The 12,498-nt window shown below is 24.5% G+C and overlaps 2 protein-coding genes across 22 annotated transcripts in view; one reads left to right on the top strand and one right to left on the bottom strand.

Annotated features, from left to right (window-relative positions):
- The first annotated feature begins 28 nt into the window (after window positions 1-28).
- On the top strand, window positions 29-3,927 carry LOC108004408 (uncharacterized). The gene is made up of 4 exons (XM_017067283.3): window positions 29-1,107; window positions 1,503-1,542; window positions 1,616-2,369; window positions 2,460-3,927. Exons 2-4 carry the CDS (start codon window positions 1,519-1,521, stop codon window positions 3,671-3,673), a joined length of 1,992 nt encoding a protein of 663 aa, XP_016922772.1. The 5' UTR covers window positions 29-1,107; window positions 1,503-1,518; the 3' UTR covers window positions 3,674-3,927.
- The window catches only part of LOC108004431 (kazrin), a 166,854-nt gene continuing 158,264 nt past the window's right edge, over window positions 3,909-12,498 (bottom strand). For 12 of the 21 annotated variants that reach the window (XM_062085226.1, XM_062085230.1, XM_062085228.1 and 9 more), the window contains 2 exons: window positions 10,290-10,310; window positions 3,909-8,358 (listed from right to left, as the gene is read on the bottom strand). In XM_062085226.1, coding sequence (XP_061941210.1) covers window positions 8,125-8,358; window positions 10,290-10,310 — 255 coding nt within the window. In that variant the 3' untranslated portion in view covers window positions 3,909-8,124. The remainder of the gene's footprint in view (window positions 8,359-10,289; window positions 10,311-12,498) is intronic. The other 9 variants (XM_062085218.1, XM_062085222.1, XM_062085229.1 and 6 more) reach the window with 6 other exon arrangements.

Genomic DNA, 12,498 nt, shown 5'->3' with positions numbered 1-12,498 from the left:
ATAATTTTAATTTAAATTATAAGTAATAAAAATTAGCAAATTCTGAATAAGTTGCATATTTAAGCACAAAATTACATACATTTATACTAGAATCGTTATTGCGTCGTTTACTTATATATGTATATATATATATATTATATATTTATAATTATACAATGTAAATATATGTATATATATATATAATATATGTACAATATATTAATATTTATTTATTATAATTTATTACATTTATTATTATATAATATGTATCTTTGTTATTTATATATATATATTATATAATTGTTATATATATTAATATATGTATAATATATATAATAAGGATTTCAAAAATCTGGATAAATTTAAATAATAAGATTGCAGCAATTGTATTAAATTAAAGATTATAATCATTTTAATTATTTTAATTATCATGTTTAATATGGTAGAAAAAATAAATAATTATAAATAATAATATTGTACATTCTATTTAATCTTAAAAATATATTTAAATTAAAATTTACTTATTAAAATATTAATAAAAATTAAAATAAAATATATTTATAAAATTAATTTAAATAATTATTAAATAATTATTTTTAAAAGAAATTATTTAAGAATTAACATTTTGTGAATATATAATTTATGACTACAAGATTTGTTTTGTTTTGTCCAAGACGATGGCAAATTATGATATCAAGGTTTGGTGTAAATTTGGTGTCAAAAATTGATATAAGATTTATTATATATTTTGGTATACAGATGGATATATTTGAATTTATAATTAAATGACATTAATTTATAGATATTGGATATTAATTTGATGCTATGTTGTAACCAAATTTTTGGAATAAAAAACATCTATTTTTAAAAACATGTTAGCTAATAAAAATTTCATTTTTTATATTTGATAATATTTGTAAATTAAAATGAGATTCTATTACTTAATTTTATGGTTTTATTATATTTAATAAAATATAAATATTTGCAATAAGTTTTCATGTAATGAATTATTTGTCTTATACAGATATATAATATAATTTTAATATATATGTTATTAATCACTATAAAAATCACTAAAAAGGGGTTATGCTTTTTTGAGCTTTAATGAAATTTAAAATATAACCAAGAGTAAGTATTTTCACATGGAAAAGTATGTACTTAAATGTATATATGTATATGTATATTTAAAAATTGATTTTAATTTGAAAGTGATATTTTATTATCATTTGTATATTTAAACAATAGACATTGACATTGCTATAGATTTGTTGCTCATAAATATAATTGTATTTATTATTAACTATAATGATAATATAAAAAATATTATTTTTAATAATATATATATAATATATATATAATATATATATAATATAATATATATATAAAACTATGTAAAATGTATATATATATATACATTTTCTTTAGTATTATAATTAGAAATTCTTTATTTATGAAATTCTTTATTAGTATTATAATTAGAAATATTATTTATATAAGTTTATATAACAATTTATTCTGTTTAGATTTTTTAAAATAAATATGGCTATTTCTAATGATGAAAAGGTAAATTTGCATATTCTTATTATTAATTTATTATTATATTATCAAAATTATATTTTCATTTTATTTACTTTAGATAGAAGCAATCAAATTTGCTAAAGAATATCATCAAAATTATTATGAACTTCTTCCTGATTGGTTTCAATATGATTTTGAAAATTATGAACTTATAAGACATAAAATTGGATATGCTTTATTTGGTCTTCCTAAAATAGATATAGATACTGAAATTTCAAATATTTCTATAAGTTGTACAAGTGATAATAATCAATCAGAATATATATTTAAAAAAATAATATATGACAAAACAATGTGCAAAGTTATAAATACAATATATGAAAAGATAATAAAATATGGAAAAGACAACAAAAATAGTTCTATTTATATTGGAATTATATTTAATGTAATATTCTTACAAACAAAAGTTCCACAAAAATCTAACGAAAAAGATAACGCATCAAGCAAAGAGAATAATAACATATGTGTTTTACCAATATTTAAATTAAAAACATTACAATATGATACATGGTATATTGATAATGAGGGCAGAATTTATAAAACTTGGAAAGATTACATATCAAATAATACATTACCTCCATGTACTATGATTTTACCAAAAAATGGTTTATATCAATGTAATCCAAATTATAAAGTAACAGAATATTTTTCAAGTGTATGGATTGAAATATTAGATTCTCCTGCTTGTACTTTTAAAAATAAAGTTCTTAAGGGCATTGATGTTGCTGTAAATACAATGTCCATAATTAGTAGTATTGGACTTAGTGCTGCTAGCTTTTTAACACCTATTGGACCAGCTATTCTCACTACAGGTATAAATTATTTTATTTATGAATAATTATTTATGAATAAATAAAATAATCTATCATATATTTTTATTTGATTGATATTTTGATTGCTAGGTTTAATTCATGGTGGAATTTGTGGGACATGGATTATTGTTAGAAATTCACAAAAATTAATAGATCTTGCTACACATAAACAATCCATCAATCCTATAAATAAAAATGCATTCTCTGCTTGGTTTGAAGTAAGTAGTACAGCTTTAACATTAGGAGCAAATAGTGGAACTATGCTTATTTCAAAGGCTCTTTCAAGAGGCTGTACCATAAGTGCTGCAGCTAAAGTAGCTTATAATTCTGTGATATTGAGCAATTTAACAGTGAATGGCGCTAGTGTAATTTATCAAGGATATCGTTTAATTGAAAAGTATAAGATGGAAAAGAATGTTGATTTCTTAGATATAGCTATCTTTACTTCACAAATTTTATTCTTTAGTAATACTTTAATAAAAACCAAATTAGCTAGTGAACTCATAGTATCATCTAAAGGTACTATTCTTGAAAAACTCAAGAACGCTTTACGAATTAATCGTTTAAAACAGGAATTTAATAAAATAAAAATATACAATACTAAAAATGTACAAAATAAATCTGAAAGTATTATATATAAGATAAAAGAATTTACTAACAAAGAAGATTTCTTAAATAGTTTAAGTAAAATGAATTGGGCAAATAAATTTTCAATAAAATATCAGAATGGCAATATTGTTATAAATAATAAAATATTTATAAATCCTATTCAGTTTACGACTCACTTATTGACAATTGGTGCAGTCACATTTAATTTAATAGATCCACATTCATCGATAGTATCTAAGGAAAGAAATTATATAATGATTAATTTAAAAATTCTAATAAAACAATTGTTACAAAATTTTTATGCAGAAAAAGAATATTCAGATGAAACAATTCCCGATGTTGATTATTTTAACGAAATATTACAAGAAATAAAGTACATGGATAACGCGGTTGATATATTAAGAAAGTGTTTTAAAATTGCTGTAATTATAATAGAACATTGCAATGATCCCCGACAATTCTTATGTGATGCTGTTTATTTTTCATGGATATATTGTAAAGGAAATTTAAAAGAATATGGTATAAACATTAACACAACTTCTAAGAACAAAATATTTAATGAATTAGCAAGAATTGTTACGTTTTTGTATGAATGCATCGAGGTAATAGCCAATGAATTATTTTCAGCTTTTTATGCGTATATATCAACCACAAAACCCGAAATTAATAATTATATCATGTTAAATGATAATTAGACTGTAGATATATATGCATTTATGCAAAATTTAAATATATAAAAATCTATAGAATATATATTACATGCAAAAAAATACATAAATGTTCAAAATATGCACTATGATATTACATTATATTTAGAATATGATATTCATAAAACAAATTATTGTATTTAAATAAAATGATTTTTTTATTTTATTTTTAACTTTTATACGTTTCATATGATGATCTGAAAATAAATAAAAGAGAAAAAAATTTTATTTTTTGCACAGAAGTGAAGGCATTCGTTTATTTCATTTCTCCCAAATATTTAAATACAACTCACACAAATATATACAGACGATACTGAGCACATTTACAATTGATTCATCTGATCATTGGTCGCATTATCATTTAAGACATTCATAAAGCAAATGTTACAATTGTTATCAATTTAAAAAATATGGATCGTATCGTATATCGTATGGGTGCAAGTTAATAATAAATTAAAAATTGACAAAATATTCAAATAATACAGCTTGTATCACGTAATATTAAAAATCTTCATCAAATGAGCAGGACTGGATTCTCGGTCTTCTGAATTAAAAAATTTGTAATAAAATTAATCGAAGAAATTTGTGACATTCTGTACTACGAATTATCAAATTTTCATCACATATTTGATAATTTCATCACATAACATTTGAAGAACGTGCACCGTCCCGCAAATAAATTCGAAATATCGTTGCCCATCGAATCTTATTTAATTATATATTGACGGGATGTGTGACGTTATAACCTAAATTAATTTATTCAAATAAATTACTTAGGTATATAACAGACAAATGAATAAATTACACCCTCATAGTATTAATTCGTCATTTATTGATCGCTAAATGACGATAATACTGATCCACGGGTTAAACAAATTTACGGATCGAAAAAAATCTAATTTAATCATATAATTTATAACTGAATATAAATACATACAATAAGAAATTCTACGAATAAATATTAATTATTGAAATTTTTTTATCTACAAAATATATCGTTTCGTTACGCAAGCGTAATTAGAAGAATAAATCTTGACGTGCGATTCGATTCCGGCAATTTTCTCTAAACATGAGTCAAAATATTTTACGTTGATATTAATTATTATAATCGTTTTATAATAATTAATACCGTATACATACGGCGTATATAAATACATCGTTGATTATAATCGACACATGCACGCTTTTTCTTTTTTTTTTTTGTTTTTAACAATTATATAATTAATTACATCATAACACGTATTTTTTAAACGATGATCACCATTCGAACTCTGGTGTTATACTCTGGTGTTTCTGTAAATAATATTACTTAATTCGGTTATCTATCGTTTATTCGTAAACATCATTTACCTATGTGCGTTGGAAGAGATAAAAGAAAAAAAAATATTTTATCTCTTTCTCTCGCATATCTGCACTATTTCGTTTCGTTATATATTATGTACAAGTATTATGGAAACGAGAATGCAGAAAAAATAGGTTTCTCGAATAAGATTATGCACGATTTGTATTCGCAAAAATGCAGAAATGTATATGTGTATATCATATTTCGATTATTTTCTTTTCTTATTTCTTTTTTTTTTTATTTCTTTTTTTTTTTTTTTTAATTTTTTTTACATTAAAACTGACTGCAGTTTGGTCGTCGATTTATTTTTAGCTAACTATTCTAAATTTTTTTATCGATAAATAAAATAGGTTTTTACCTATTCTGTTTTGTGATTTCTCTCGAGAAACAGTGATTGGAATGTATATATATGCGTGTTCATTGAATCCGTATTGAACGTGTTCGAATATAATAAATTTGATGGAAGCCCCTGCATGCTTCTATTTCTTTGATTTTTGTAATTTTTAAGTAGATACAGATAGATTTAACTTCCACTCGAATCATTAAATATTATTACTATCAATATTATCAATATTAAATAATATTTATATATTATATTTAATATGTATATTATTTATATTAATATTATTAGAATAATTATTATTAATATTGATAATATTAATTATCAACATTTTTATAATAATATATCAATTAGAATATACAAGTAAGTATCTTAATTACTTGATGAATTTTTTTTTTTAATCTTTTGAGCTTTTATTTCAAAAGATTAGGAAGTTTTTATTTCAAGAGCTTCCAAATTCGAACAACAGTCTTATAATTAATTCCAGAATTCAATGCTGATTAAATAACTTTCTAACATTATGTGAAAAGGTGACTGATATTATGTGCACGAACGCGGCTATTGATTACGTTATTATACAAATGAAAATTTTGAAATGGAATGAGGAATAAAATTCGAACTCGAAAAATCGCACAATTGATGTACAAAGTACAATTCTCTTTTTTAATTGGTCGTATAAAAATTTCGTTGAAATGTGTGTTTAACAAAAATAGAAAATAAAGCAAAAAGTAAAAATATAATTAAAATATACAGTACGATAAAAATATAATAAAATATTGTAAATATATTCTCAAATAAACATTATATTTAAACAAAATAATTTTTTCATTTTTTTCAATGAATAATTTTATTATTTGATATATTTATGAGAATCGTTTTTTTTAAAATTCAACAAATTGTAATTTTTTTGTTAAAATAAAAAAAAATTACTTAAATTAATAATCAAATATTTAATTAAAATATTTTGATTATTCATAACGATTCACAAAAAGATTCTAATTTTTATCTTAAATTTTGTTTAACTTTAAATGTTTATTTTTTCTTTTTTATGAGAATTTATGAGAATTCTTTTTCTCTTAAATGAATAAATTTTGTTCTTTAAATATGATTTATGACAATTGACTATAAGATGAAATTTAATGAATATTAACTTAAATTATTATTAAATTAAAAATTAATTATTATTAAATTAAAACTTTAAACATTTAATATGCATCAATCTAATACTTTGAGTGCTTATACACGCAATAAAAATGTAAAACAACATATTAAAAATCGGGAATTCCCAAGTAAATAAATTTATTATTAATTAATAATTTATATCAAGATATTCATATCATTATATTATATCAACATATTTGTAAGTCAGATGACGAATTAACTCGTTTAATGGATTAAATACTACAAAACTGATATTTTAGATATACATATTTGGAGTGCATTTAATTAATTTATAGGATAATTCGCTTCGTGATATTAAAATTAATCGAAATTAGATGGAATAATTCTTCGTGACAATATTTCAAATCCTTGAGTTGTAATACAACCAGAGTCGAAGTTTCTTGTTAAAGTCTCTTTCATACGATAGATCGAGTTTCTTTTCAACTAATCATAGTTTCGAACGTTCGAAATAGAATGATTTTTATTCTTATGTCCCCATATAGGCACAACAGGTTTTTTCATTAAAGTTTGCCGATTGTTACACAATTATTTTGATCGTATTATTTTTGATACCACGATATGATATTATTAAAATTAATTAACCCTTTCACCTTTATCGAATTATTTTAATAATGTTAATGTATAATATAATATAATCCATAATTTGAATTATCATTTATGTTAATTTTTATTATAACAGAAATATAGTCTGTGTTTTTACATCCACTATTCTATATAATAACAGAATATAAATTATTTGTACGAAATAAGGATGATAATATAGAATTAATAATATGCTTTATGATTTTTTAAATAGGTGATATATTATAAACATTATGTATTAGAATTTGTGTTATAATAAAAAATATGAATTCTCTTTTAATTGAATTAGATATTTCGAATGATTTAAGAGAATTGTTGCAATATCCTATCATACGATGATATATAATTTAATATTAAAATACATTATAAATAATATATATCATACAAAGTCAAGTTATAAATATAATAACACAATAACAAGACAAATCTCGAAAAATTATCAAAAATGTACAAATATTCCTCTTATAAATCATAAACCATCGATTCATTGGTGAAAGAGTTAAAAGTTCATCATCAATCATCCAACAATCCCAGTTCTCGTTCCAAGCTAAATCACAGCTCAGGTAACACCCGATTTGTCACCAACGAAAAATACGATAATAAATAACGCCGTTGGAAACGAGATCATACGTCGCGAATCGTCATCGTATAATAACACGTCACCGTGTACATTCTCGAAGCCAGCTAAGCTAGATAAGTCCTGGGGCTCGGCTTCGGATTGCCGGAATCGTCTTTCGTGGTGCACGACCAGGCTTCCTCGGCCAAGCTTCCGTATCTTTGAACACCAGGAAACGGCGGCCCGGTGCTTTGCGGCGAGTAATAGCCGCCCTTCAACTGATAATAGTTACCAGTCTGTTGATATTGGTACTGGTCGCCGTGTAGAACGTTGCTGTAGCCGGAATACGAGCCATACTGCGAAGAGGAATACGACGAGGAGTATCCTCGCTCGCTCAGGCTTCTATAAGGCCCCGAATGTTGGGGCCTACCCTCCTGTCAAACGGGGGTGCTCACTGCCGCGCTTGTTATGTAGTCGATGTCCCCTATGCTTTTCACCCTACGGTGTCTCTTGTTGCCTGTGATGGGCCTGGGTGGCAGTTGCGGGGGTGGCGGTGAGTTGCTCCTGGCGCTGCTCATGTACTGGCTGGCGAGGCTTCCGGTGTCCGACGAAGACGATGGCGAGGCCTTTTCGCTCCTGGGTCGTAGACCAAAGGCTCTGCTCAACGATCCCTGTTGAGAGAAGTGAATTTGTTGAATTAGTTAGTTGAATATTCGGAATTTTTTACGGTGGCCTCCGTTTTTAACATAACATGGGAAATACGGTAGGTCTCATATATATATGTATATATATTTGGAGGAGAAATATCGTGGAAAAAGTATTTGAATTTTTTTCCTGATGTGATATTGTAGAAATATTTTTTCCATTCCATTTTTGTCGGGGTATCAAAGAAAAATTTACTGTAATTCCTGGACAATATTGAAAATTTTTGAAATATAAAGATTTCCATTTATGTATCAATTTTCGAACGATTATTTACATATAACAGAAACTTTATTGGTTTCTGAGAAAATCAAATTTAATTCGATTTAAAAGATACATTATTTGTAATATTTAATAAAATACGAATGGAAATCACTATTTTTTTTTCCACTTAACAATTTTTTCTTTCCATTATTCTATTAAATATATATACTATAGAATTTTTCAATTATGTTTAGGAACTACTACAGAAATTTTTCAATTATGCTGGTTTAGAGGCCTACTATATTTCGAAAGATCAGTGGATCTCGACTTCCTCGAGGGGACGATGCTACGAGCAAACGAGCTATTGAGGTGTTCAAGATGCCGGATCTGTGAAATTTGAGAATAGAATGTATGGAAGAATGATTGTTTGTAGCTGAATTGATTGAGTCTGCAGTTTCGAAATGTTTCGAAACTAAATTTTTTTTCGTAATTTTTCGTTTTTTTTTCAAAACAGATTCGAGAATTCTTGTTATTTACGTAAGTTTCGAAACAGTTTCGTTGGAAAAAGGTAAAGGGGAAATGAGGGATGATTGAGTGCGATCAGAAGCTAAGGATGCATGTGCAACGATAAAGTAAACAAAAAAATTTCTACTTTTTATTATTCTAATTTCTTTTTTTTTTTTAATTACTCGACTAATTTATTGAATAACATAAGTCACGATCTTGCAAGGTTGAAAGGCTAATAATAATTCATCACACTAAAAAATTCATCTCGACAATCGGTCATTCATTCTTTGAAAAAAGGATAACTAAAGAAAGATTGAGAGAATTAAAGGAATGATTATAATTTTCTAAAAAAGAGAGAAAAGAAAACAAACAATGAAAGTATCTTGCATGTAATGAAAAAGGCTAAAGAAGAATTAATCAAAAATTGGCTAATGAGGAAAATGTAATTATTGCGAAAAATTTTCGACTATCTATTTTATTGATCTTCTAATAGTAATTAGATAAATAGATATATTTTTTGGAGATTTCTTTATATATTATATAACGAAATTTATTTTGGAAACTATAATAAAGAAAATTAATAAAGAAAAAAAAGTTAAAAATTGAAATTACTTTTTTGATATATTAAAAAAATAATAACAAAAAATATGAAATAAAATTATTAAAAAGGAAAAGAAACAAATTAATATAATATTTTAATTATTTTAAATTAATTAATATTTTTTAAAGTTATTACTTATTTTAGATAAAAAATATTTCAAGATATAGAATTAAATTATATTATGTGTGTATTTTTCTATTTATTTAAAAATAAGGTATAGAAATAAATATATTTTTTTTAATAGTTAAAAATGTTTATCTTCATATAAATACTCAAAATATTCATACTTACACATTTTTTTATTCCATAGAACTTCATAAAATTATTCTTTACAATTCGATTAAATTAATTTAACAAAAATTTTTGCTATTTGTATTTATTATTAATAATAAAATTTCAATAATTTATTATCATATTTATTAAATAGCCTGATTAGCCAATTTTTATGTGATTATATTTGTAAAAAAATTTAAAAAAAAAGAACACAATTTAAAATCACAACTACGAAATAATTTATAAAGGGGGAAGATTGCAAGAAAAGAATCAAACGTATCAATCATATACGCAAGTAGATTATGACAGGCATACCTGTGAGCTCTTCCACGACAACTAGTAAAGGACGAAACAAGGCGGATTAAGAACCCACATCGTGAATTCCACATTGAAATCATCAGTTTATATTTACACAATAGCTCGTCATTGTTATAATTAATTATCTTTAAATTGCTAAAAATTCGTACGCTTTGCCTTTTGTATCCTGTTTTTTCCTCTTTCTCTCTCTCTCTCTTTCTCTCTCTCTTTCTCTCTCTCTCTCTCTCTCTCGCTCTCTTTCTTTTTTATCCCTTTTTTATTTACTACAATAATCAACCTTTAAAAACAGGACACTTTGGTTAACATACATGAAAAAGGAGAATGTGATAATCGATAATCGTTGCTTTTGTATGTACAGTGTATACAATATGGCGGCGATGTATCAGCCTTTGAAAGAAAATTTATTATATAATCGTTAATTGATAATTAAGAATCGGCAAACTATACTTTGCATCGTAGTTCATCGAATATTCTAACTAAAATAAAATTATAAATAATAATTATTTAAATAAAAATGGAAGAAAAATTGAATTCAAATTTTTGACTCAATTCTATCTTTACTTTTATGGAATATTATACTAATAATTGATGAATTATTTTTAATTGAGATTATTGAATCGTTAAGTGATTAAAATAAAAATTATACGGCAAATTATTATTATTTGATTTTTATCATAAAAATAAACATAGAATATGAATTAAAATAAAATATTTAAAAATTAATTAATTTCATTTTATAAATCATTCGCGATCGGTTGAAATATAGATTAAATTATTATTTTTGATCGATCGAATTTTTCAAAAAAATGAGAGATTAAGATTAAAAAAAAGAAAAATTACACTTCTATAAGATTCGATGAATTACGATAAAATATATTCAATAGTTCGTATATATTTATTAAATTTGACTAGATTAAGCTCATCTTTTGCGAATTTTCACGATGACGTGCTATAATAATCAATTCGCTGCATTCGTATTCGAAGAGAATCATCAACGATAGTTTACAAGTTTTACAAAGATAGATAACTAAAAATACAAGGGTCGACTGTTTTGCGTAATTCCTACAAATGCAGACGATACGATTACGCTCGTACCCTGAATCAATCAGTCTTTTTCTTTTCTTTTTTCTTTGATTTTTTTTTGAAGAACAATTCCAAATTATGTCGAAATCGAAAAAGAAACAAAGTTTATCTCTCAGGCTCGTCGGACTGACGACGAAAATTTTCCACGTATTTTCATTCAATCTTTTCTATATCACATCCCCGCAAGAAAATATTTAGTTTTTCCGAAAAGCAAAAATAATAACATATTTTTTAGAGATCATTCCGAGCAATGTACGTTATACAAGATGTTAATATATTCATGAAAAGGTCGATCGCTTCTAAACTTAATAAATAAGCCTCAATTGGAATTATTTGTTTGTTTCGAGCCCTAGAATTGATACCTTAAAAAAATTGTCTCACGAATACTATACATATCATGAATTAATTCTTCTTTCTCGAAATATCAAAATAATATAAATTATAAATAACCAAATGTATTCGAGTTAATTGTTTAATTTTTAATAATATTTATTTGGAATTATATTCTATACTGATTTTATAGTATTGATTTACGGAATGATTAACACCAGACACGTAACTTTTCTCAATGAGATTTCTTCTGATCGATGGATAAACAGAGAGTGAAATTTGTACACGATCTCTTTGTACATTTCTTTAAATTTTTTTGTATAGATCGTCATCAATGTAAAATATTTCAGAATATCTTGAAAACGAATTAAGCCATGATAACACGATATCTTTTACTCAAAATGATCCCTTATAAATATGTCGGTAAAATTTATTAATTTTTATTTGAATATCTTATATATGAAACATGCATTATCAACTCCATTCAGATTTCTATCGAATTATTTAATTCTTAAATGGTTAAGAATTAAATTAAACGAAGCATTAAATTTTTTTTAGAAAATGGAATTCGATTTCTAATTATATTATATTAGATTAAATTAAATCGTACTTTAATGGGTCAGAATATTTCACGCAATGAAATGAAATGAGAATTGAAAATTCGTTTAGTCAAGTGACAATTCTCTTGTGGAAGTGTGATATGGGACGACCATTACGTCGAATTGTTGTAATGCCGCTCATACTCATTTACTCGTATTTTCGAAGTCCGTACGATCGAGGTCGAGATCCATGA

This window comes from Apis cerana, linkage group LG14 (assembly GCF_029169275.1).
Source record: "Apis cerana isolate GH-2021 linkage group LG14, AcerK_1.0, whole genome shotgun sequence".
NCBI lineage: Eukaryota > Metazoa > Arthropoda > Insecta > Hymenoptera > Apidae > Apis > Apis cerana.
This window is presented reverse-complemented; position numbering and strand designations above follow the sequence as displayed.